General features: G+C 39.5%; 1 protein-coding gene across 1 annotated transcript in view; it reads left to right on the top strand.

The window, feature by feature from the left end:
* The window catches only part of PTGER3 (prostaglandin E receptor 3), a 224,411-nt gene extending 199,263 nt beyond the window's left edge, over nt 1–25,148 (top strand). Inside the window, exon 3 of the mRNA XM_077905019.1 lies at nt 23,858–25,148. Within this exon, the coding sequence (XP_077761145.1) occupies nt 23,858–23,884 (27 nt within the window). The 3' untranslated portion in view covers nt 23,885–25,148. The remainder of the gene's footprint in view (nt 1–23,857) is intronic.
* Nucleotides 25,149–25,849: the final 701 nt, after the last annotated feature.

The following is a 25,849-nucleotide window of genomic DNA, read 5'->3' as shown; positions in this document are numbered from 1 at the left end:
GGGTTGGAGTAGTCAGGACTGGAGTTGGGGGGGGGGGGTACATAATTATACCAATACTTATTTCTAAGCCCCTCCTGGAGGCTCCTTGGTAGATCCAACTGGAAGTGAGAGGGCAGCAGATCCTGGAGGATCAGGCTTCTAGGGCACTGAGAAAACAGAGAAAGGTTGAAAATACATCTGGTAGCATTGTGGTGTGGGGGTCAGAGGGAGAGCTGGAATGAAAAAAACGAGGTGCAAGTGGAAAATATAATCAAACTTGTCCTGGAACAGAGAAAATGGACTTCCTCCTTCTCCTTGTTTTCTCTTCTATTATAGCTATCCCAGACCTAAATGTTTTATATTTGGTAAAAGTATTAAAAAGCACACTTCCAGCCCCTACAAATTGTGTGACTTACAGCAAATTACTCAACCACTATCTCAAGGTCTCCCAAGTCCAGTCTGTATCCTGATGGTTCCAGTGTTCAAGAGAATGGCTCATTCAACACCCTGGTTTTTCCCCTCCTTAACTGACTTAATGATCTTCATTCATACCCACTCATGACTATAATTTGATTATATATTTTTTCATTGGGAAATGTTCCACTGGTGAAAATTTAAACAGAAACTACAATCTGAATTCAATTCAGGTTGAAAAAAGGTGGTAGGTTGAAAAAAGCCTCCTCCAACATGCCCAAGCCAACCCCTGACCCTGTCAATATGTTAACTTAAATGGTAAAAAGAACTTTGCTGATGTAATGTAATCCAGGTGGAACCAATGAGGTAATGACAAGTGTCCTTTTAAGATGGAGACAGAGGGAGATGCTACCACAGAGGTGGAGAAAACCATGTGGTGATGGAAGCAGAAATTGGAATGATGTAGCCACAAGCCAAGGAATGTCAGCAGCCACCAGACATTGGAAGAGGCAAGGAATGGATTCACCTCTGGATCCTCCAGAAGGAATCAATCCTGCAGACATTTTGATTCTAGCCATACAAAATTCATTTCCGACTTCTCGCCTTGACAACTATAAAAGAATACATTTCTATTATTTTAATCCATTAAATGTGAGGCAGTCAGTAGGAACATAATATAAACTCCCATTCCTTTCAGCTCCCCATCCCTTTGATTCCTCAGAGAGGTCCCCCGGTTCTTGTATCTTCCCTCAACAGTGTCCTGCTGTCCTTCTTTCCCTCTCTTTGCATGACTTCCATCAACATCCTCATTTCCCAAGCACCTCTTTCCTTCCACCACACTTACTCAGCAAACACCAATTCTGGGTCAGTCCCTGTACCTGCTTTCTCATTCCTAGACCTGGGAGGCCAGGGACTTTGAAAGAACAAAATTCCACAACTTCAGGAAATTTTGCAACAAAAATATACATTTTCCAACTTCCTTCAGGACAGCTTTTTTTCTTATAATCTTCCTGAGCCTTTGTCTCCACGCCCTCATCAGATTTTTGCAGAAACACTTTCTAATAAATCCTTTCAGAAGGTCTGTCTCTGGAGAATCTAATCTAAGACATCAGAAAAGCCATCAGTCTGTCTCCTCCTTCATAGGTAACTGTGCTTGAGATGTAAAGTCAACAAACAGGAAGGTGGGTTGAATCTCTGCTTCCAGTCACTCCAGCTCCTCCAATAGATAAACTGGTAAATTCTCATTCCTGCCTAAGCTAGGTTGAGTTTGATTTCTGTTACAATTAAGAGACACAGTTCATCAGGCGGAGGGGAGGGAGACTGACTCCTTTTTTTTTTTTTTTTTTTGTTCATTCAACAATAGATCTTACAAACCAGGGAGAGATATCTATGATATCACCACAGAGGGGTATAAATCAGCAGTATTTTCTGAACAAAGTTATCACAAGACCTCTGCCATAGCCATTGCACTTTGGGTGTCATATACCCAACTTATAATTTATGTATCTTCCGTTAGGGTTTACGGAGCTATTTCCATTTGCACAGCACAAGCACCTGAAAAAATTCAATTTATCTCAATATGTTCTGTAATACCTATCATATATACACACATATGTTAAATAAAAGGAAAAAGAAGCAAAATCTTTCTAAAATGCAAATCTGATCATGTCAGATCATTTAAAGCCTTCTGTGCCTCCTCTTTGTTCTTAAGATAAGGTTCATACTCCTTAAAGTGGTGTCAAGGTACTATACTTGGTAGTGGTGGGTGCAATCTCCAATCACATTGGAGACTCCACTCCACCTCCATATTCCCATCACAGTGAAGACTTTTGCTGTCTTGAGTGACATGCTTTTTTCTTAGCCTTGGACCTTTGTCCCTCCTCTTCCTCCACATGCTCATACCTCAGCTTCTGACTTCACTCAGATCACATCCTTTTAGGTTTCGGGACTTAGTCAAAATGTTACTTCTTCCAGGAAGCCCTCTTTCATGGCCTGCCGTCCACATCTCCTATGTGCCCTCGTTGTCCTTTTACTCTTCTATAATTTTACATGTAACTCTCTAATGTGATTAAATTTGTTTGTTTAAGAATATATAACCCCTGAGGTAAAATAATGTCTATTCAATGCTATATTGCTGGAATCTAAAACAGTACCTGAGTCATGATGCATTCATATTTTTGAATGAGTGAATGAAAAAGAAAAGAGAGAGAAAGAGATGTTGAGAGAGGAGAAATAATGACGTCTTCTTGAACACCTTGACAACACCTTGACACCTTGACAAGGTGACGTCTTCTTGAACACCTTGACAACCTTCTTGAAGGTTGACAACACCTTCTTGACAACAACAGTGTAACTGGAACACTAATTCCAATCAGGAAATGTCTTCTTAACATAAATATCTTGATGGAAAAAAGAAATGTATATATTTTCATGCCAGCATAACTCTCCTGGGTGTCAACTCTTTATGATAGCAAAGGTTAATAACCATAAAATACGTACCCAGCAACAAGACAACTCCTGTGATTAAACGAGAGGATCCAGAGTCACTTCGCCATGGTATCTGGCTTCCCTCCCAGAGCAAGGTACCCAAGTTCTCTTAGAAGAAAGACAGCTGAGATTTGTATACCCACTGCTGAGAGACTCAAGTGGATTACTTAACCTTTTATTGTTGTATTAATTTAGAAATTAGTGGTCAGGGACAGCTAGTTGTAAAGACTGCTATTTAAAACAACCTGATTTCCAAACTAGTCTCATTTAGTAACCAGACAGATGAAGGGAACAAGGAGACACTGACTTGCAGAGAAGAATGCAAGATCCACCGTCAGAAGTTTATGCACTATGGAAGCAGAGAGAGAAAGCGCTAATCTCTGTAAGCTGCCTTATCTGCTGCAGCAAGAAACTTACCCGTCTTTCAGAAGAGTTTCTTAGTTTTAAGTTGTCACGTTTTACCTTGACTAACATCATTTTGCAGGATGTTATGCTGTCAAAAAATAGAGTAACCGTTTTCAGAAATGGAGGTTGTGACCATGGTGCTGCCACTCTCCCATGCAGCTTCCTTGGCAGTCTCACCAACTCATCATGACATTCTTTTCCATGAGACAGACTCATCCCCAGAATGTTCCTCAACGCACTCTTCCAGCAGTCACTGCTGGCCAATTCAACTCACTATGGAAGACGAAACTACTGTGTCACTCTGACTTTTCTGTGGAACCAATGGCAATTACCCTTTGGGATCTCGAACACACATTCCCCTGCCATTACTAATTTCCCTGTCAATATCCATGGAGGTACTCACCGTATGACAAGCTCTTAGAGCCGCTAGCATGACACCTTGTAGAGCCCATGAAAATAGCTGCCTACTATACACTATACACTGATTTTAAGCAGCATTTACTTCCTGGGCATTACTCTTTGTTTCCTTTGCTATAACATTATGGATGCTTTAAAGGATCACAGGTGGCAATAATGCCTGTGTCCTCTCATGGTCACCCAATCCTGTCCATATCTATAGAGGAAAAAAACTATTTTATCTTCCAAATCCTGTGGTCCTCCATATTTCCTCTCTTATCTCATAATTCAGCCTAGGGTTATCTAAAATTCAATCATTTATATCCTACCTTCACAATCTTTGCCAACTGTACTGTTACAGGTGATAGATAAATATAGATAAGTATAGATATTGGTAGATACATAGGTAATCTATTTTGATAGATAGTCACTTTTTATGATCTTTTGTTTGTCCTAAATAACAATATCCATGGGCTACTTATCTATTTTTCTGATATATCTTAGAAAACTATAGCCATTACAATTTAAAATGATTTAGCACCACCTAAAATGATCATAATTGAATATAATAACTCTTTAAGAAACAATAATGCATGCCAGTGGCTCTCAATACTGGCATATCAGAATCACCTGAGAAGACTTTTTTAAAAACTCCAATGTCTAAGGCAGCCCAGTGGCTCAGCAACTTAGCACTGCCTTCAGTCCAGGGCGTGATCCTGGAGACCTGGGATCGAGTCCCACGTCAGGCTCCCTACATGGAGCCTGCTTCTCTCTGCCTGTGTCTCTGCCTCTCTCTCTCTCTCTCTCTGTCTCTCACGAATAAATAAATAAAATCTTTAAAAAATAAAAAAATAATAAAAATCCCAATGTCTAGATCTCACTCCAGATCAAGTAAATCTGCATGAGAATATCTGACAACAATGGTACATCTAGATGAGAAAAAAAAATCATGTGGAAGACCCTCACTCTAACACACAGTGTGAGCTGTGTGAAAACCTCAGGATAGACACTTTCATTTAAAATATGACTTGAGAGCTGCATTACTAAGTCACTTTGAGTTTCCTTTCCATCCAGAATTTAGAAACTAGGATTCAAGTTCTATCCTAATGAGAGGTTCTATTTTTAAAAAGGCCAGTTGTTATTGTCTACAAAATTTAATTTTTCAAAATTCATCTAAACTGAACAAAACAAATCCTTTATAGAGTAACAGAGAGTTCTTTGTGTTCTTCTACCTGTATGCATTGGACTTGGCTATGAGTTCTTCAAGAGCGGACCTTCATCTTTTTTACATATGTGCATCTATGTACCTAAGATATCAAGCAGTGTCTGGTACAAAGTAGACCCTCAACAAATGGCCATCAAATAAAAAGTGAATAAGTAAATACATATAGCTCTAATATTTATAAGATCCAACTTCCATCAAAAACATTTAGGGGTGCCTGGGTGTTTCATTCTGTTGAGTCTGCCTTCGGCTCAAGTCATGACCCCAGGGTCCTGGGATCAAGTTCCACATCAAGCTTTGCATCAGGCTCCCTGCTCAGCAAGAAGTCTGCTTGTGCCTCTCCATTTTCCCCTCTACCCTACTCATGCGCTCTCTCTCTCTCTCAAAGAAATAAACAAAATGCTTTAAAAATGTTTTATAATTACTTCCTTTCTTACTTGGACCTCATTATCTCTTTTGCAAGGTTTTCTTATTGTGATTTGAAAGATAAAGACTAAAGTTTTCTAATATCTCATCCCTTACTAAAAAGTAAAGTAATAGTTAGATATTAAATACTATCTTAATGGACTGTTTTCACTGCACACGTTTTAGTGTTTGAGATCTGAGGAGCTCCCATTAACTTCAGAAGAAGTGATTGCTTCTAACCATACAGCTGAACTGGCGGCGTTTCATTCACATCCAGCCACTACCCAGTGCTCAAGATACCTGAAATGCGGCTTTGCACAAGCATGACCTGTGGAATATAATCAAAATACTTTTCAGGGGGGAAGTATTTCCCCTACCGCGGGATGAACCCCTCACAAGCTCCACAACTTCTTACCAAGAACATTCAACCTTCAGAAAACACCTCATTTCCTTCATCTGTAAAACAAAGGGCTGGTACTACACACCAAGCCTTCCATGCTCGTTTTAACATTCTCTGTTTTCTCAAAAGTGCGCAATTCGATGGTATTAAGTACATTTGTATTGTTGCTCTGTTTCAAATATTCCAATAGTATGATTTAAAATTTTCTCTATCAGATCTGGGTATGTTGTCACTTTGTTTCCCATTCATAATTTCAGGAGATAAGATGACACTCTGAATTTCCATAGAGATTCCACTATGATTATAAAAATTGATCTAACCTACTCTTTTAAGCAAGGGCTGAGTCTGTGCATACAGTGGATCCTGGCGGAGCTGAAATCATTGATTTACAGAGGATGACAGACAAATCTGCCTAATGATTTTAACATCCTCTTGTCAGACACTTGCCTCTTTTCCTCTGATTTGAGAAGGTTTTAGTTTCCACGTAATTGACACATGTATTCAACATGATTTCTTCCTCCCCATCAAGCTTTTGGTAGGTGCCAACAAATCTGCACATATGGGCACCTCTCCGACAACCCATGGGGAGATAGACATAGGGAACTTCCCTCGCCACCATTATATAAATTTCTCAAAGAGCTAGTGCTCTCATTTTCTTGAGATCCAAGAGCAAGATCGAAGAACAAAAACACTGGCAACTCATACTGCGGTGATATCTCTAACTGAGGCATAAAAAACTGCTGCCAATGCATTGTCTCCACCTAATGTTCTTATTTCTTCAGAATTAAACCAGAGCCAATTCCTGCCATATGTTGCAGACGAAGACAAAACAATTTTGTCTGTTCCCTTCTACTTTGTATCCGAAGCCCAAGCTTTTAATTTTCTTATCTTGAAGAGAGATGTCAGAGAAAAATCACTTTTGTTCCATACTGTGGAGCCAGTAATGAAGGATGCAAACTAAAACTTGCCATCTACTTTCTAGTATCAAATGAAGGGAACACTTAGCCCTAGGGAATAACCGCCAAGAAGCTGACCCGTGTCCCCAGGGGACAGGAGAATAAACATGACACTGTGTTATTCAGAGCAGCACTGTTATGGAACGTAGATACCATCGGTGCCTCTTCCTCTCCGAGAATTCGTATTATTCTAGAAATAGGCATGTGTGGGTGGTGAATAATCCTCGTATGAAACCAGGATACAACTCGTTGCCCTCTGTTTCTATTTTGAGGGAAAATAGCCAAGAGGTGGATGAGGAACCTAGGAAGTTGGATCACATTCTTCTTTCATCCATACTCATTCATTTATTCCTTCTCCTTTTGTATCACAGATGGTTATTAAGCAACTGTAGACCAGCACTATGCTAGCTTCTGAGAACGCAAATCTAAGTTGTTAGCCATCAATGATCTAGAAATCAAGCCAGGAAATAGTCACCTAAACAGATTCTTATAATACAAAGCTTTCTAAAGATCATGCTCCTGAATTAAATTTTGCTTTAGTTAAACAACAAGCATAAATTTAACCAGTAGAGTAATATCACTTTGCATTTGTAAAATTTGTTCTTTACCACATTCACACACGCAAACTTATCCATGTTAATTATTAAATGCTGAGTGTAAATTAGACTTTGAAGGAAGGAGGTAAGAATCATTTGGAAGTGGGAATGGTGTCATGCCAAACAGAGGGACTTGCATGAGAAAAGGTTAGAGAAAGAGTTCAGTGTACTGAGCAGATTGCCAGCTATTTTGAATGGCTGGAATGCAGAAAGAATTGAATGTGGTGACCATATAATTTATTGTGGGATACTTCTGAAAGTGAAAAGGAATCTTAAAACAAAATTGTCTAATTTAAAACATTTATATGGTGACCTAAAACTATTATTATTATGATTATTGTATTGGTAGGGTTATAACAAGTCCTCCGTAACTATCTTCGGAAATAAAATTCTTTCAAAAATTAAAATAAGAAATAATAAGCTGTGTACATTAAAACAAATAGAAAACCTATCATTGATAATCTGAAAATTACAAACATAACATAAGCAGAATAATTATTCTTGATATAGATAGGGGAGTTTAACCAGTTTCTGAGACAGTACAAGTGTTGGCAACATTAAACACTTGTCCCTTTATCCCCAAGACCCAGAAAGTTGACCTATCACACTAGCCATCTTTTTTTGTTTATTAACAAATACTCTGCGTTGTGTCTTTGAGAAGGAGGCGATGGTTATATCATGCCTGGAAAGGCCTGGGCAAAGGAAATGGTTATCATTGATGGCCTTTCAGATACAGGTATGTGTTATGGGAGAACTAGCTCTGATACACAAGCAGCTCATCATAGCTGGTTAAGATACGACAAAAGCTGGAAGTATAAAACCATGAATCCATTCCCGCTTATTTGAATGCAACTATTAGTAATAACACTTGATTCAATAAAATGAAAAATCCAGGGCAAATAGTAAACCAGGTAGGGCTCTCAGACAACAATTCATAAATCCTAATTGTTCTACACAGAGAGGATGTGAGATCAGCTGACGATTAAGGTGATGGTAGGATAGAAAGCAAAGGAAGGAAGCAAAGGCCAGATTCTTCGTACAGGCGTTTAGAATTAAACAAGGGGAAATCAGTGAGTGAAGAACCATAGACAAAACTGTGTTCAGTTAGCACACTTTGGCTGCTTTTTTGATATGAATTTTGAGGAGGCTGAGCTATTTATATTAATTATACTAAAGATAGCAAACCGGGAACTTATGAGCTGCATCCAGCCCATGTGCATATATGTATATTTTTAATTTATTCTCTGCTTCTTCAGTGCTAACGTGCAATTTAATGAACTAAATTTTCAGTTTAAACTGTTAAAAAACAGGAAATTTCACATAAAAATTTGGACTGCTGGCTTGTACTGAAATACTGGAGGCGCCTGGGTGGCTCAGTCGGTTAAGCACCTGACATGATCTCAGCTCAAGGTCTTGATCTCAGGGTCATGAGTGCAAGCCCAGCGTGGAGCCTACTTAGAAAAGAAGAGAAAAGAAAAGGAAAGGAAAGAACGCTGGAAGCTCTGGGGTTGTAAGATCTGCTTTTCTGGGTGACAATTGGTGGAGGTTGAATAGCAACTGCCCTTTAGCCTGCGGGAAGCACCCTCCGACATGACTGCCTAACTTGCTTTCACCAACACACACTAAATGCCTGGGCCTGTGGCACTTGAGTTGCAAACTTCTAGTATATACTATCTTTTAAATATTTTTTTAAAAAAGGACTATTTATTTAATTATTTGACAAAGGGAGAGTGAGAGAACACAAGCAAGGAGAACAGCAGACAGGGAGAAAGGCAGATGCAAGCTCCCTACTGAGTGGGGAGTCCAACACCAGGCTTGATCCCAGGACTCCGGGATCCTGACCTGAGCTGAAGGCAGACACTTAACCAACTGAGCCACCCAGGCACCCCATCTTTTAAATATTCTTGATAAAAACAAACAGGAGAACACACGTCCCTAAACTAGCCTGAGTTCTCATCAGATGTCCCAACCTAATGGCACAAAAGTGTGGATCCAACAAATGCAAAGACAAGCTTTAGATAAGGGCAGGGTTAGTGCCCATTCATATGATCACTTCGAACATTATTTTCATCTTGTGACAGCGCTGCACACTTTAGCTATGATGGCCAAATGACCCCAATATAGAGCAACCGAATGATCACCTTCTCCAAGGGTTACAAGCAGTAACTTACCAGAAGGCACTATCATTTCAATGATAGTTCCTTAGCAACTCCAAGATAATGAGAGCAGAGTAAGCCTAGCCTCACCTTCCTCTTCCCTGGACCCAGTGCTTCGCTGAGATATTGAACACGTAGGGTTACAAATGGAGTTTTCCAAATGAAGCCACCGGACACTACTTTTCCTAGCTCTGACAAAAGAACCATGTGCTGTGTGGGTTATTAAGCTCCCCTTTTTCGAGGCCCCTGTAATCTGTGGCTTCCACATTTCTGAATTCCTATACAAATGTCACACATTTCATTAAGACTTTTAGCCAAAAAAAAAGAAATTATGTTATTAGAGAAAGCAATAGACTAAAATAAAGAGAACATATGCTTTCTGCCAATCATACCATACCTTTGAGTTTCCTTTCTGGTAAATGTTACAGGCCACAAGAAGAACTCCTATCTCCTTTCCATGTTTTATAAGACCCTTCAGGACCTACAGACGTCACTACCCTCTTCAGTCCCTTCTGCCCCAAACTGTGTCTCCAGGACTATGATGTGCTTTCATTTCCTCAGACATGAGCTCCCTTCCTGACCTCAGCACATGCTCTTCCCTCAACCTAGAATACTTTCACAGCCCTTCCCACTGGTTGAGCGTTAGTTATCTCTGGCTATGTAACAAATTAAACTTAGCAGCTTAAAACAACAAATATTTATTGTCTCATAGTTTCTGTGGCTCAGGAGACTGGACACAGCTCAGCTGGCACATTCTGTCTCAGGGTCTCACATGAGATTGCAGTCAAGCTGTGGGCCAGGGATGCTAGTATCCGAAAGCTTCCTTGGGATGGAGCATTCACCTCCAAGATGGCTCACTCATGCAGCTAGAGGCAGCAGGTCTTCACTCCTTGCCTCTTATTGGTGAAGGTGTTAGTTCCTTGTCACGTGAGCCTTTCCACATGGCTGTCTGAACATCCCAATAACATGTCAGCAGACTTCTCCCAAAACACGTGGTCCAAGAGTGAATAAAGCAGAAGACACGTGCCTCTTATGACCTTGCCTTGGATGTGAAACTCCATTACTTTGGCCATGATTTTTTATTAAAATGAAGTCAGACAGTCCAGCCTACACTCCAGGGAGGGAAATTTAAATTCCATCTCTTGAAGCAAATGTCAAAGAATTTGTGAACAGAATTTTAAGCCACTGCAGCCATGCTAAAGCCAAATTTCAGCCAGGATGGTTACTTTCTTGGGTAGCCTTTGTGAGTGCCCCAAGATGACTCGGTATCTCTCTTTAGTTCTCGGGAGGTGCCTCTCCTAATAAGGACTACATTTTTGGAACTAAACCCTAATTGTTAGTCTGTCTTTTGCAGGAGAACGTAAGCAACTTGATGGTGTCTTGCTCACATGGGTATCTCCAAGCCTGGCATAGATCTTGGCTGTTGGTAGGCTTTCAATGTTTGCTGAAAAATGAATCATGTCCCTCAAAGAAGTGCTTTTCCTGCCTTTCTGCCTGATAAGCAGAGAATGAAAGGAAAGATGTTTCACAGCACACTGCCAGCTGTGCCTTGCACTCTGTATATATGATCTCATTTAGTGACAGTTGAAAACTGATAGAAGTACAATTATGTAGTAGAGAAGAATGAAGACTTGCACTTTCACACCCTCCTGCTGTTACAGGATTTTTTTTTTAAGATTTTATTTATTTATTCATGAGAGACACAGACAGGCAAAGGGAGAAGCAGGCTCTCTGTAGGGAGCTTGATGTGGGACTTGATCCTGGGACCCTGGGGTCATGCCTTGAGCTGAAGGCAGATGCTCAACCACTGAGCCACCCAGGTGTCCCAAACCTAGGGATTTTTCTAGCTCTTTTGAGGGACTACCTTGAGCATCCTGAGTGCGGGCCCCCTGTGGACTGGCTGCTAAGGTGTGCCAATCAGGGCTTTGATCACACACCCTTCTACCTATCAGGTTATTGTTCACATTCTAATGGTCTTTAGGGCTGACATCTGGAGACTAACTGCCTCAACTTGTGATAGTGACCAATGTTTTATGGTTAATTGTTTTGTTTCAGGCTGTTTCGCAAAAGTCACAGAGGTTGCTAGAGAGGATGTTGCTGTGGTCTTGGTGATCTTGTCTAAACTGTAAACAGGATGCTGGTGTGGTTTTATCCTAGCTGTCCAGCTCCCTGTTTTCTTGTTGGGGATGCTAGTCCTGACTACCTAATTGTCCAACCAGCTCCTAACACCCGCTTGTTACCCCAAAGGCTTGGCAGGTAAGTCAGACCCCTGGAACTTCAGTTTTCTTCAAAAAAATTGGAGATAATTATTCCCTTGGCAACCAACGTGCTTTTAATGAAGGCCAAATTAAAAAAAAATGTAAACAGAAGTTAAATATAAGCCAAAAAGCATCATACAAATATGCATATATTACCACTTCTCAAATTTCTATGGCGTATGGATGATATTGTCAAACATGGAGAAGATGCTTCCATCTTTAGAAACTCAATCAAATGTCAAAGTCTTGTCTTAGTGATAACCAATATTTTGATTAATTCATTCTTTTACTTAGTATTCTTTGAACTCCTACTATGTGCATATTGAAAGTACAGCCCTGGGGCACCTGGGTGGCTCAGCGGTTGAGCATCTGCCTTTGGATTGGGTTGTGATCCCAGGGTCCTGGGATAGAGTCCAGCATTGGGCTCCCCAAAGGGAGCCTGCTTCTCCCTCTGCCTGCGTCTCTGCCTCTCTCTCTGTGTGTGTCTCTATAAATAAATAAAATCTTTGAAGAAGAAAGATAGAATAAAAGAAAAAAAGTACGGCCCTGGTGTTCAGATCCCTTACAGTCTTCAATTCAGTCCAAGAGTAGTTGTAAGTCCTCAAAATCTTGTTGTAGAGCTATTGGGTTCCATTAGTAATAATTAGCACTTTTTTAATAAAAATTTTACTTATTTATTCATGAGTGACAGAGAGAGAGAGAGAGGCAGAGACAAGCAGAGGGAGAAACAGGCTCCCTACAGGGATCCCGATGTGGGACTTGATCCTGGGACCCTGGGGTCATGCCTTGAGCTGAAGGCAGATGCTCAACCACTGAGCCACCCAGGTGTCCCAAATCTAGGGATTTTTCTAAGCTCTTTTGAAGGACTACCTTGAGCTTCCTGAGTGCAGGCCCCCTGTGGACTGGCTGCTATGGTGTGCCAATCAGGGCTTTGATCACACACCCTTCTACCTATCAAGTTATTGTTCACATTCTGATGGTCTTTAGGGCTGACATCTGGAGACTAATTGCCTCAACTTATGATAGTGACCAATGTTTTATGGTTAATTGTTTTGTTTCAGGATGTTTCGCAAAAGTCACAGAGATTGCTAGAGAGGATGCTGCTGTGGTCTTGGTGATCGTCTAAACTGTAAACAGGATGCTGACATCTGCAGATGCTCAACCCCTGAGCCACCCAGGCATCCCTAACTAACACTCTTTAAATGATAGAGGGGGGTTGCCAAAGCAACAGTGCCAATGGTGGGCTAAACACCTTAGTCATGTCTGGAGTCAGAACTCTGGTTGTGTCTTCTCCTGCTCCAGCCTTGGCTCCCCTAGGGCAGGAAGGGTTGGGACTGGCATTCAGCAAGTGCTTAATCTTGGTTGAACAGAATTAAAGAAATGGCTATGGCCTGTACAAGAATCATCAGATGCAATGGCTAGATGGGGTGGCTGAAATTTCCCAACTAGCTGCCTCATTTTGCAGAGAAGTAAGCAGAAGCTCTCAAAGGGTAGGGCCCAAGATCATACAGGCAGTCAACAGCAGCGTTTAGACTGCAAATAAAAGCGTTTAGACTGCAAATAAGCCTTTGACTCCCAGCTCTATGCTGTTCCACCATAGTGTGTGTTACCTTTATCAAATACTGGACTCTATTTTAAGAGTTTATTATTAGAAATAGCCTTGCAAAAGATGGGAAATAGCACTGACTTAACCTAATAGCCTTGCCCAAAGGGCTATAAAATAATGATGCCAATAAAGCACTTCCCATATTTCACGAATTATTCCAATGATAGCAAATATGGCCAAAGTTTATGGACAAGCAGCAGAGGTGCCTTAAATCTTCTGGCCACTATGGTAGCATTTAACACAAAGCAAAACTGTCCATGAAAGCTGCCCTGCAAAAGGTTAAAGTGATAGCCCCCTTCTTGGCATAATAATGTGTCGACAGCACCACAGAAATAAACCAGCACAAACTGTGCCTTCATTTTGTTTCTCCTCTCATCTTTCCTTTTCTGATTATTAAACAGTAGTATTCCCTCTAAGGAAAGCAAGTGCTTTGTATCAGCTGTCACGAGACTGTGTGTCAGTTTTCCAACCCAGACAGTTCTGATGATGCTGAGGCAGATTATTCACACTCTGCCTTAGTTTCTTTGAGGAAGAGGGACTAATTGGCTAACATTGGTAGCTTTGAAAGCTAGAATTATTTCAGTCACTTCCCAATATCTCCTTCCGGTGATATTCTCATTATTGCCTCCTAACTCCTGGTTTTGGACACATGACTTACAAATGCTGCTCTTGCTAATGATTATAATCAGATCATGTATGGCACCTCTGGCAGCTCGTGAGCCAAGCTGGGCCCACATAAGCTCTTCTTTTATATATATATATATCTTATATATTATATACATATAATATATAAGATATATATAATAAATATATATATTTATATAAATAAATTTATATATATTTATAATATATATTTATTATATTATAAATTTATATTATAAATATAATATAATATATTATATATATAAATATATATAATATATTTATAAATTTATATAAATAAATATAAATAATAAATAAATATATAAGATATATAATATATAAGATATATATAATAAATAAGATATATATATATATCTTATTTATTTATTTGAGAGAACTCATGTGTGCACACACGTGGGGATAGGGGCAGAAGGAGAGGGAGAAGCAGACTCCTCATGAGTAGGGAGCCCACTACAGCTGGATTCCAGGACCAACTGAGCCACCCAGGCACCCCTCATTTGGCATTTTCTACCTTAGGGTAAAATTATTTAAGAAGAGCTTATGCAGGGATCTGAGTGGCTCAGTCAGGTAAGCATCCAGCTCTTGGTTTTTGCTCAGGTCATGATTTCAGGGTCATGAGATTGAGCCCTGCATGGGGCCTGGGCTCAGCGTGGAGTCTGCCTGTGTCTCTCCCTCGGCTCCTACTCCTGCTTGCACATTCTCTCTCTCAAATTAAAAAGAAAGAAGAATAAAGAAGAAAAAAGAAGAAAGAAAGAAAGAAAGAAAGAAAGAAAGAAAGAAAGAAAGAAGAAAGAAAGAAAGAAAGAAAGAAAGAAAGAAAGAAAGAAAGAAGAAAGAGAAAGAAAGAAAGAAAGAGAGAGAGAGAGAAAGAAAGAAAGAAAGAAAGAAAGAAAGAAAGAAAGAAAGGAAGGAAGGAAGGAAGGAAGGAAGGAAGGAAGGAAGGAAGGAAGAAAGAAAGAAAGAAACCCAAATGGCAGAAACTTGAGAGCCACATTACTGGACCAATCAGTTGACATGAAATGTGATTCATTTTAAGAAGAAAAATATTCATTTAGTTCCATTTTCCCTAGCACCTTGGAGGAATGCACCTGGCCGGTTTGCCTGAGTTCCAAGTGAGCAAATCTTCAATATTCCTGGCATTTGGGGAAAGGAATTGTAACTTTGAGTAAAGGCAAAGAGACATATAGTGAGGGCCTTGCTAGCAGCCATCTCATGCTTTAAAGCACAAGCAACACACAAAGTGGTGAGAAATACAGGGTGGTGGTTAAAATGTATGCTTTCACATAAGAAATTGGTTTAAACCCAAGCTCTGTACTGGGCAATTGTATGAACCCAGGTTAAAATGAAAATTTATTTATAAAATGAACATAAAATATCTGAGAGTAATGTTGTGAAGGTAAGAAAAATAATGACTCTAGGTCATGTATCTGGTGCCCATAACATGATAAGTGCTCCCTAAAGGGGGCTTTTATTATTACAAATAATAAAACCAAACAAAGGCAACTTATTCCCTAAGTAGTGCTCATTGCTTTTCAAGAATTCAAGGGGCTTTGCAATGTATACGAACATTCACCATAAATATGCAGTAGATCACTAAATTGACCTAAACTCCTTGAGCCAATTGATGAAATGATAGCATTTATTCCTGTGAAAACGTAAAGCTCTGAACTTCCAGGGTCTAAGTGGAGGTAAACCTGACCTACGTCTCCTCCCTTTCACTGGGCATATTCATGCACTAGAGTGAAAAGTCACAACTGGTAAAAGTGAGGCTTTGCAGGGCGTAGGGAATTTCTTTGGAAATGGTTCCATTGACAAAACCCTGGGCTATACCACCCTAAAGCACTTCACAACAAATCCTCTCCTCCAACTAATACAGATTTCAGCATTAGCAAAGGAAAATGCTGACAGAGTAAAAATCCAGAGTAATCTCATTCAGTGATATTCAATTTAAGTTGCTTTTCTCTCTTATAAATAAGACTAATGACATAAGTATAATGCAGAATGAAAAATTACAATAGTACGTTTAGTGCCATGGCAAGCAGCCAGTTCCTCCAAATTAGAGTTGCCGGATAAAATACAGGATGCTCATTAAATTTGAATTTATGATGAACAACAAATAATTTTTTTCACATAAGCATGTTGTAGGTTGATCCTGGCCTTTAGAGGTAGGCTTAGAAAAATCATCAGGGTTACCCTTCATGACCAGGCTCCATGTCAGATGCACATCTGGGACATAAACATGTAACTGGGTGTCCTATATTTTTATTTGCTAAGTCTGGCAACCCTCTTGCAAATGAACTGGGTAAAACCAAACTCTACAGTTACCTGTCATGCAATTATTTGATCACTTTTCAAAAACTCATGTTCTGAGACCCTTCAGACATTTTCCATTTATTAAAGAGATAATACCAATTTGTAGATTGGAAATTTATTGAACACGGCCACTTTTTCAATAATTTGACTTTACATAATTGCCATTTATATGAACGATAACTTCATAAGAAGAAAGTCAACATGCATAAAAATAGTACTTCACTTTTCCATAGACAATCGTGAAATAGACCAGTGTAGGCTTCTGGGAACTGGAGACAGTTTTACCCTTATGATTGGGACCAGCTGGACAATGTTTTATACTAAGACCCATGACCATTTGGACACAAAGAAACTTCCAATTTCAAATTCTGGACAGTTTTCACCAGTGATGTCATAGCCAAGAACTGGATATTTTGGATTTGATATGAAATCAATATCATGCAGTCATAGATTGAAAGTTCAAATTTCACCCATGCTGATTCTGGACATTGCCCAGATTCATACCATCAAGGTTTTAATGCTGTTGGACGCCCTTCTGAAGACTGATGGGAGATGAAGTCTGGGAAAGTCATCCCAAATCCCAGTGAATAGTCATAGTGCAGTTTCTCAACACATCCCTAAGGAGTTTTGTGGACTTTTCCTCTTATAAGGAGATCCTGTTCATCTAATTATTCAGTGTGTGAGAGAAGCTTTGCAAGGATGTAGCCAATGACAACTTCGGTGTATGACCTTTGTTTGCTGGGGTTCCTCAGGTCCCAGTGTGGGTAGTAATCTTGATGACCTCTGGCCCCAGAACTCGTCACAAGAGGATTCCAAGACTTTTTGCATTTCCTGTCCAGTCCCTGGGGGATTTCAATCCAAAATGAGTAAGACCCAAGCCTAGACCTCACAAGTGCTGTGGGGTCAACAGAACTGCTGTCTCAGCCATCACCACTCCTCCACCCACGGCTGTTGCGCTCTTCTCCCACTGCCTTGTAGCCCTTCAACTGGGAAATGACTCCCCAGCCTGCGCTGCATTATTTATTGCAGGGCAAGTGCATCTTCTCATACACCCCTGGCAGGTTGTTCCTTTAGTTTTTCACGACCTCCTTTCTCAAGGAACTTAGGACAAACTCCCAATGCGGGGCCAGAAGATATTTCAGTGGTCCTGCTGTGCCGCACTGTCTCCCCTGACCTTGCCAACAGTGTCCCAGTCAGACTTCTGTGCATCTTGATTCCGTTTCTTCACCAGAGTGAGCTTCCTGTTCACCCAGGACATTTTGCCACTCTTTCATTTTTAGAGACTAGCTTTAGAAGCTTGGATCACACTGCAGATTTAAATGCATTTCCTGTTTTATCGAAAACACCAATGTACTTTTGTTTGTTCACTTATCCCTCCATTTATTCAAATAATATTTTGTCTCACAATGTTAAGTCAAACCATTTGGTTCCTGCCTTCATGAATCTTATAACTTCGGGGAGAGATAGGTACAGCAGAAATAACTTTATTTTTTAATACTATCTGATATCTTCTCAATTCTCTCTAATCTTATTGTCTTGTAATTTCTCAAGCTTCAAAACAATAGCACTTATTTCTTGAAGGGAAAAGGTAGTTCTTGCCTAAAATAAAAAGATCATGACTGAGGTTTGGGTTCTGAATTAGACTTCCTTCTAAGTATATTTCAAGCAGGCGTCCTGAAAGCTTGGTTTTCTTGAGAGGGAAAGAGGTTTATTTTCTTAATCCTAAAAATTCCCTTGAATTTCAGAGACTAAAGTCTGAAGGATTGACTAGGGCATTAATCATTAGGGAAGAGAGTATGCAAACAAGAGTAGAGTTTATGGCTTCAGGAAAGTCCCCAGCTCCCATGAAGTGGGGAAAAAATCCTTTGCAGGGCTGTGAGAGGAATGAAAGGGAAGTTGAGAGAGGGGGAATCGGTTACCTACTGCCCGGGCCTTCTCCACACCCAGTGTGTGTCATCTCCCAGGCCTCAGACCAGTGGAAGATAGGAGGTGAGGATAGGAAGCATTCCTCACCGGTGTGGGGAATATGAAAGTCCATTGGATCAAACCGAGGAAAGAGAATGAAATTGGTTATGTTTCTGTTGGTGGAAGACCGTCTAGCTATCACCAAGATCTCCCATGCATTCTTCCTTCTGGGCCTATGGCTCCCTGGAATCAGGCATGGCCACATGACCTACTTTGAACAACGAAATGTGAACAGAAGTGAAAAGTTTCAAAGACAAGATTCTCTGTGCCTTCCTCCCCTGCGAGGCGACTCAGAAAGACCCAGGCAGCATAGCTACCAGATATGAGAGATGCTGTCAGCCTGGATTCCTGAGGATGCCAGCAGAAATACTTCATTTCCATCTTCCATTTTCTTATTTTATGTCTCAATTTACCCTGAACTCAAGGGGAGACAATAAATGGTTTGAGATGGAAATCATGGACCCAGTTGTGGATATGTGAATGTGCCACACCAGAGACACCCGAGAAAAGATGTTAAGATAAATGAATATGAGGCTATAGAACTCTGAGGAAAGATCTACGGAGATATAAATTGATATATAGAAAGGGCATATAAATACAATCTCACAGCCAAACCACATGTCCCTTATTAGAAAAGAGGTTTTGAATTCGGGAAGGGTTTAACGTATGATGATCTCATTGAACTGGTGCTAAGTACTTGGAAGACAATTCTAAATATCAGCCACGTTATTTTGAAAACTTATAAAATATTTTCATTTACACACACATAGAAACAAAATGGTGCTACCATTTACCTTTCTTTAAACTCCAGTGTAGTCCTGTCTCAGCCCCAGATGAATATTCATGTATTCCAAGTAGTGATACCAAATACAAATTGAGACTAATGAACTCCATTCCTTAATTGATTCATTTCTGGATATTTTTAAGGGTGATTTTAAAGCCAAGGTTTGAGAACACAGAAAATTAGGAACATCTAAAAGGGCATGACTTAAGTAAATATTTTCCTAAGGACACCTAAATTTTGGACTTTGGTTTATCTTTCATAAAAAGCTAACTCCAGATTATGAAGTAGGTGAGGGTGAACCAGTCAGAAGCATAAAGGCATCTGTGTGTACTAAGCAGGTAAGACACCGTGCTGTGCGTGATACCACAAAGCAACGTGTTCCTCTTCGACATGAGAGGAACTAAGTCATAGTATGTTTTCAGCTGCTAATAAGCTTAGATAACCATTGACTAGTGATTTTTGCTTCACCATTGAAAGAAAAGAGATTAATGAAAGCTGCCATGATATGGAAGAGACTTGAACTTGAGCCATCCACGAAGTGGTGGCAGCAATATGGTGGGAAGGGGAACGTCAGACTGGAAGAAAATATTTGATATTCTCTTGCAATTTGATAACTATTTGATATATTATAATGAATTTTATATGTAATTGGATAGGTGTTTGATTGGCACAGTTTCAGAAGATAGAAAACATAGAGGTAAATTTTGCTACAAAATAAGGGAAAATTTAAAGCTATTTTTTTCTATTTCTGACTCCTAAAGTAATACATTTTTGAAAAGAACAAAAAATAAAATGTTAGAAAAGATCATTCACAAGCCCTTTACCCAGAGATAATCATTATTAATATTTTGTATATTTATATATTCACTTTGGCAACTATTTACTGAGTCCCTGTTATGTGTCAGATACTCCTTTAAGCAGTGGAATACAGTAGCAAGCAAAAAATGCCCCTGCTCTTAGGAAAGCTACATTAAAAACAGCAGGGGAGATACAGAATAAAGTATACAGGATGTCAGTGAGAAGTGCAATAAGGAAAAAAGTAGAGCTGAGTAGAGAGATAAAGCACGATGACAAGAGGGAGGGGAACGATATTATGTGATTATGATGCTATTTGAGAAAAATCTCAAGGAAGGAACCAAGTCGTAAAGCTATGTGGGACAAGAGCTTTCTAAATACACATAAGAGAAGACTTAGGTAGCTTTGTAACCTACATTTTTATTTAAGGATAAATAAGGAACCTCTCTCAAGCAATTAATTATGTTTCACAAATGCTATTGTTTATGTATACATAGTCTATTGCATGGGTATATGTAATATAAGCAATTCTCTACTGTTGGACATTAGATTGAATTAACTATCTTGCTACTATACCAAATATCTTTGTATAAAATTTTTATTTGCAGCTCTGATTAATTGGTCTGGACAATTTTCTTAAGACAGACTTTCTAAATCAAAAGATACTCTTAGGGATGCCTGGGTGGCTCCGCGGTTGAGCATCTGCCTTTGGCTCAGGGTGTGATCCCAGGATCAGGGATCAAGTCCCACATCGGGCTCCCTGCAGGGAGCCTGATTCTCCCTCTGCCTGTGTCTCTGCTTCTCTCTCCTGTGTCTTTCATGAATAAATAAATAAAACTTTTTTTAAAGATATTCTTAAATTGTGCCCCCCACCAAACCTAACTGATTTACTTTCCAATTAGCAGTATTGAAAAAAAAGATTATTTTCAACTCCCCTTAACAAACATTGCATTTTAAAAAAATTTTTGCTAATAGAAGTTAAAATGTGTATTATATTTAATTTGCATTTCTTTCCTTATAAGTAAGGTTGAACAGTTTTATTCATATTTTTAATGAATCAGTGTATCATTTACATTAAATGTTATATGTATTAAAAGAATATCTATGACATTTATAAAAATAAAGGTAAAATGGGCATCTACATACTCAGTACCCAACTTAAGGATACAACTATTCCCATTATAATACAAACCCTTATGGACTATTTATTTATCTTTCTTATTGTTAGTTAGCATTTGAGTTGTTTTAGTATTTTGCTTTTACAAAGTATGTTGCTTTGAGCATTTTGACCACCCTTCCTATAGACATGTGGAAGCGTTCCTCTATGGAATAGTTATAAGATCTGGATCTCAGTGTCATAGACTAAGTGCACTTGCAATTCAGAAAATAAACAGTTAGTGGTATTATTTTATACTGGTACAAAGTCATTGTAACTAATTTATACTTCCACCAAAAGAGCACAGATGTCTAGTTTTTCTATATCCATGCCAACACTGAATACCATCCAATGTTTTCATATTTCCTAATTTGGTAGATATAAAATGCTATCTTGTGAGTCTGCATTGTATTTTTCAAATTACCAGTGAGGATGAACATGTTTTATGGTTTGCTGGGCTGGTTTTTGGCTAATTTGTATTACCTCTACTTTCTTCATTATCTCACCCTTCTGCTTCCATTCATCTGTTAGTTGGGTCATTATTGCATTATCAGAGTAATTAACAACAGATTAGGTTGTATTATTGTAATCATCGCCTCATCTGTTGTAACAACTGAGAATCAAAGACATCTTTTAAAGTTTAACAATAAAGCAATAGAAATTAAGCATACTTAATAATATAAACTCTCAGAACGATAATATTAGTGACTAAATTTGAATAGTGTAGGCAGGAGAAGTGAGGAAGAAGAGAACATGAGCTAATTTTATTCTTGCTCACATACAAAACTCATGGGCACTACTTATGGGAATTGGGGACTAAGGGCTACATAAAAGTATAAGAATAAAGATAACCACTATTTATTACAAACCTTTCTAAATATAAGACCTATAATAAAGGCAAAGAACAAGAAAAAAAAAAGAGCATATAAAAAGGTTTCAAATTAAGCAAAAAGGGAAAAAGGAAAACACGCTATTATTTACTTTTTTTTTTAATCTACAAAACTATGGAAGATAAAAATAGGGACAATTCTATGGAGCTAAAAAAGCTTTCAGACTCAGACCTCTCATTCACAAGGACTTCTTCCAAGGTTCTGGAAGGATTCAAATGGTCATATGTGCTAGAAAATTTTGCATGTATTAGGTATTTTAATTACAAGAAGTTAGAACCAAGTTTTAATTTATAATTTTGTTTTCTTTTCCTTAAAAGCACCTATGAAACTGCATAAAATGAAAGATTCAAAAACTTGGATTCAATTCTATGAAGAAACTAATAAAAATGAATACTAGTTCGGGGTGGAAATACGGGAGATGGTGGGAGCAAGACTCAAATGTACAACTTCTTGTGTGTTTTTGGTTTTTAAACCATGTAAATATAATCTCCATTAAGAATATGTAAATTTTCAAAAATAACCTTACAATATTGGGACCAAGGGGCACCTGGGTGGCTCAGGTGATTGAGCATCTGACTCTTCGTTTCTGCTCAGGTCATGATCTCATGGGTTGTGGGACTGAGCCCCACATGGGGCTACACACTCAGTGGGGAGTCAGCTTGTGGATTTTCTCCCTCTGCCTCTCCCCCCACCCTTCCTCCTACCTTTATACTGGTACAAAGTACTCACACACACTCTCTAAACAAACAAATAAATAAATCTTTTTTAAAAATAATGGGATTGAGTGTTGCTATGAATAAGTCTTTTTAAATGTTACCTAAAAACCAATATATTAAATTATTTCAATATTTAGATCAGGAACATATAGTTAAAAAGTTAAGAGAGAGAGAGAGAAACAAATAAGGAAGGAAGAAAAGGAAAGGAGAAGAGGAAAAAAGAAAAGAAAGGAAAAGAAAAGAAAAGAAAAGAAAAGAAAAGAAAAGAAAAGAAAAAAAGAAAAGAAAAGAAAAGAAAAAAGAAAAGAAAAGAAAAAAGAAAAGAAAAGAAAAGAGAAAAGAAAAGAAAAGGAAAAGAAAGAAAAGAAAAGAAAATATGCCAATAGACACTTGAGTCTGAGATAAATTTCTGGTGCAGCATCATATGAACATTGATCGAGTGCTGTATCCCAGTGTTTGAATGGAAGCAAGGACAGTGTGCTCTGGAAAACCTTTAGTTTGATGGCTCAGAATTGCTTATTTGAGCTCATGTGGCTTATTTATTGGCTTAGGAAAGGGCACCAATATCAACGAAGTATGTATTGAATGAATTAAATATTATTTATAAAATAAAACAAAATAATGTAGCATTAGCCTAAAAGCAATTTCTAAAACAAATACTGAAGACAAATTTGTAAAATGCTTTTTAGCAAAGTAGCTTCATGAGAGTTGGGTATACTCTCTCAAGGTGACCATTTTAGGGACGATACTAATATGTTTTTTCTGTGTGTTTTTTGTTGTTGTTGTTAAATGGGCCAATTCAATAGATCTTACAGGTAAGTGTGTTTAGCTTTGAAATTCAGGAAGTGAAATGGAAATCATAGTGAAAATAACCCAGGAAATTGTCTATAAAGATTAATGAACAAGCTGGACTTGGTTGGGCTCCACGAAAACAATTTCGCTCTTTGTCACCACGCCCTGTTGGGCGGCGGGCTACCCTACCCCTGAGTGAAGTGAAATCTCAGGCAGGTCCCTTCACTTTTGAGGTTATTTTTAGCTAATAAAATTTCCTCACACCTTTAAAGCTTCAAAGAATACAGGTCTGCCTGAGAATCACATAATTTTACTGCAAAACGGAACTTTTTTTTTTTTTTTTTTAATAAAATCCCTACCTCATCCAGTGGGGCCTACACTGAACCTGGACAGCCTGCATCTGGAAAGGCCTGGGGCTGGGGGTGGCCTGTCATTGTTCTCCACCTTCTCTTTCCTTTTGCATCTCTTCCCCATTGCTGGCTGCTCTTTCTCACCCCTTCCAGAGACTGAAGAACAGTCGAAGGGCCTGAAACAATGGCAACCCAGCCTCAGAGAGCCCTGCGTGTGACCAGTGCGGTGCCCAAAGCCGACGAGCTCTCTCCCGGGCTTCTTCAGAAGTTCCCTGGACATCTGTCTGGTCGGGGTCGCTTCCGGGACCCTCTGGTTCAGGCAATGCCTCCCTTCTTGAGGGCCACTTGGGCTTTCAGGGGTCAATGGGCCAATGGGGCTTCTTTGAGTCTCCAGTCAGTCCTCTCAAAGGATTCCTGGAGCTGTGCTTGGTCCCCAGGGGTCACAGGTCCGCTCACAGTTGGCTCGCGACAGCGAGAAGGCAGGTCTCAGTGCCACCACCCCCTGCCCGCATCAGCGGACACGGCAGCCAAGACCCTTGTCTCCTTCTCACCTCATGCCTAAGGGGGACCTCGGCTGTCACTGACGTGGATTGTGGCTCTTCCTCTCTGATTTGTTGTTAAATATGTCTTATTAATTGACTTTGTAATACTAATTTTTGGTAAAAAAAAGAAAAAGGGTAAGTTCTACCTACACTTGGGGTCATTGTTCTTTTACTTCAAGAGTTTGCTTGTCAGCCCCTGATTTTGTTGTATTTCTGCTCCTAAGTAGGATCAGTCAATAGATCCTTTTTTTTTTTTTTTCTATTGTGTTTTGTTTTACTGTTAGGTTTAGATATTAGGGTTCTGCTAATTCTCTAACTGGCCCCATCCTTCGCATGCTCTGGAGAACTTTTTATGAGACGCAAGCCAGCTTTTCCTGGGTGTTTTAGACACCCTCATGCAACCTGCTGTGCTGAGCATGATGGAGGCCTTGCTGAGGCCTCGCCCAGAGGGACAATGAGCCACGGGACTCCAGTGGGACAGTCGCCGGGACCCGGTGGGGAAGAGAGCAGATGGGACTCAGCGAACGCGGCAGGTACACCCAGGGGGTCTGCTACGTGTTTCTCTGACCAGCCGAATTCTTCTCCACTCCCTTCACGTACATTTGCCTGCCTGGAACATTCTCCCACTCTTCTCAGTCATCTGTCAAGTCTTGCTTTAGATGTTACCTCCTCGGAGAAACCTCCCATGTCCACATGAATTGAAGTTAGATCATGGGGTACAGTTTCTCAGATAGTTCTGAACATCTGATACTAGTGCATATTGGGGCGCCTGGGGGGCTCAGTGGTGGAGGGGCTACCTTCAGCTCAGGATGTGACCCCAGGGTCCTGAGATCGAGTCCCATATCAGGCTTCCCTTAGGGAGCCTGCTTCTCCCTCTGCCTGTGTCTCTGCCTCTCTGTGTATGTCTCGCATAAATAAATAAATAAATAAATAAATAAATAAATAAATAAATAAATAAATAAATAAAATATTAGCACATATTACAATCTGTAGTTGTATATTTATTTATTAATGTGATATTTTTTAAGTGCCTTGGTGCTTTGGGACCATAATCTCTGTGAGGGATATGTATGGTTTTCTCCTACAACTCTATGTTCAATTTGCTAGTAAATTCACGGTACATAGTAAATAGTAAAAGTTCGTTAAATTAGTGCAAAAAATACATTTTGCATAGTTATGTATATGTTTTTATATATGAGTGAGCTGCATTCTTTTCGTTTTAGTGTCCTCCTGGAAACCGTGTTACTCTTTGAATCTCTGGAACTCAGAGAACCTGTCTACAAAACTGCCACTCAAGTCCAACATCTACATCTAAGGAACAATTAGGTGTTCAATTCAACTAAGAAATTAAATGACAGGATCGTTAAGTGACGTCTCCAAAGTCGTACCCGTTTATACCAGAGTCTGGACGAGAAGCCGTATCTTCCCGACTTCTATCTTCACGTAGTTCCCACGTGCTATCACCTCTCTTTTTCCTCCAAAGTTCTATTGTCTCCACTCCTCTATCTCTCTTCCCTCCAGCAGAAGTCCCTCCTCTGTCCCTCCCTATTTCTTTTTTTTTTTTAAGATTTTATGTATTTATTTGAGAGAGAGAGTGTGGGCA

Source organism: Canis aureus, chromosome 8 (genome assembly GCF_053574225.1).
Source record: "Canis aureus isolate CA01 chromosome 8, VMU_Caureus_v.1.0, whole genome shotgun sequence".
Lineage (NCBI taxonomy): Eukaryota > Metazoa > Chordata > Mammalia > Carnivora > Canidae > Canis > Canis aureus.
This window is presented reverse-complemented; position numbering and strand designations above follow the sequence as displayed.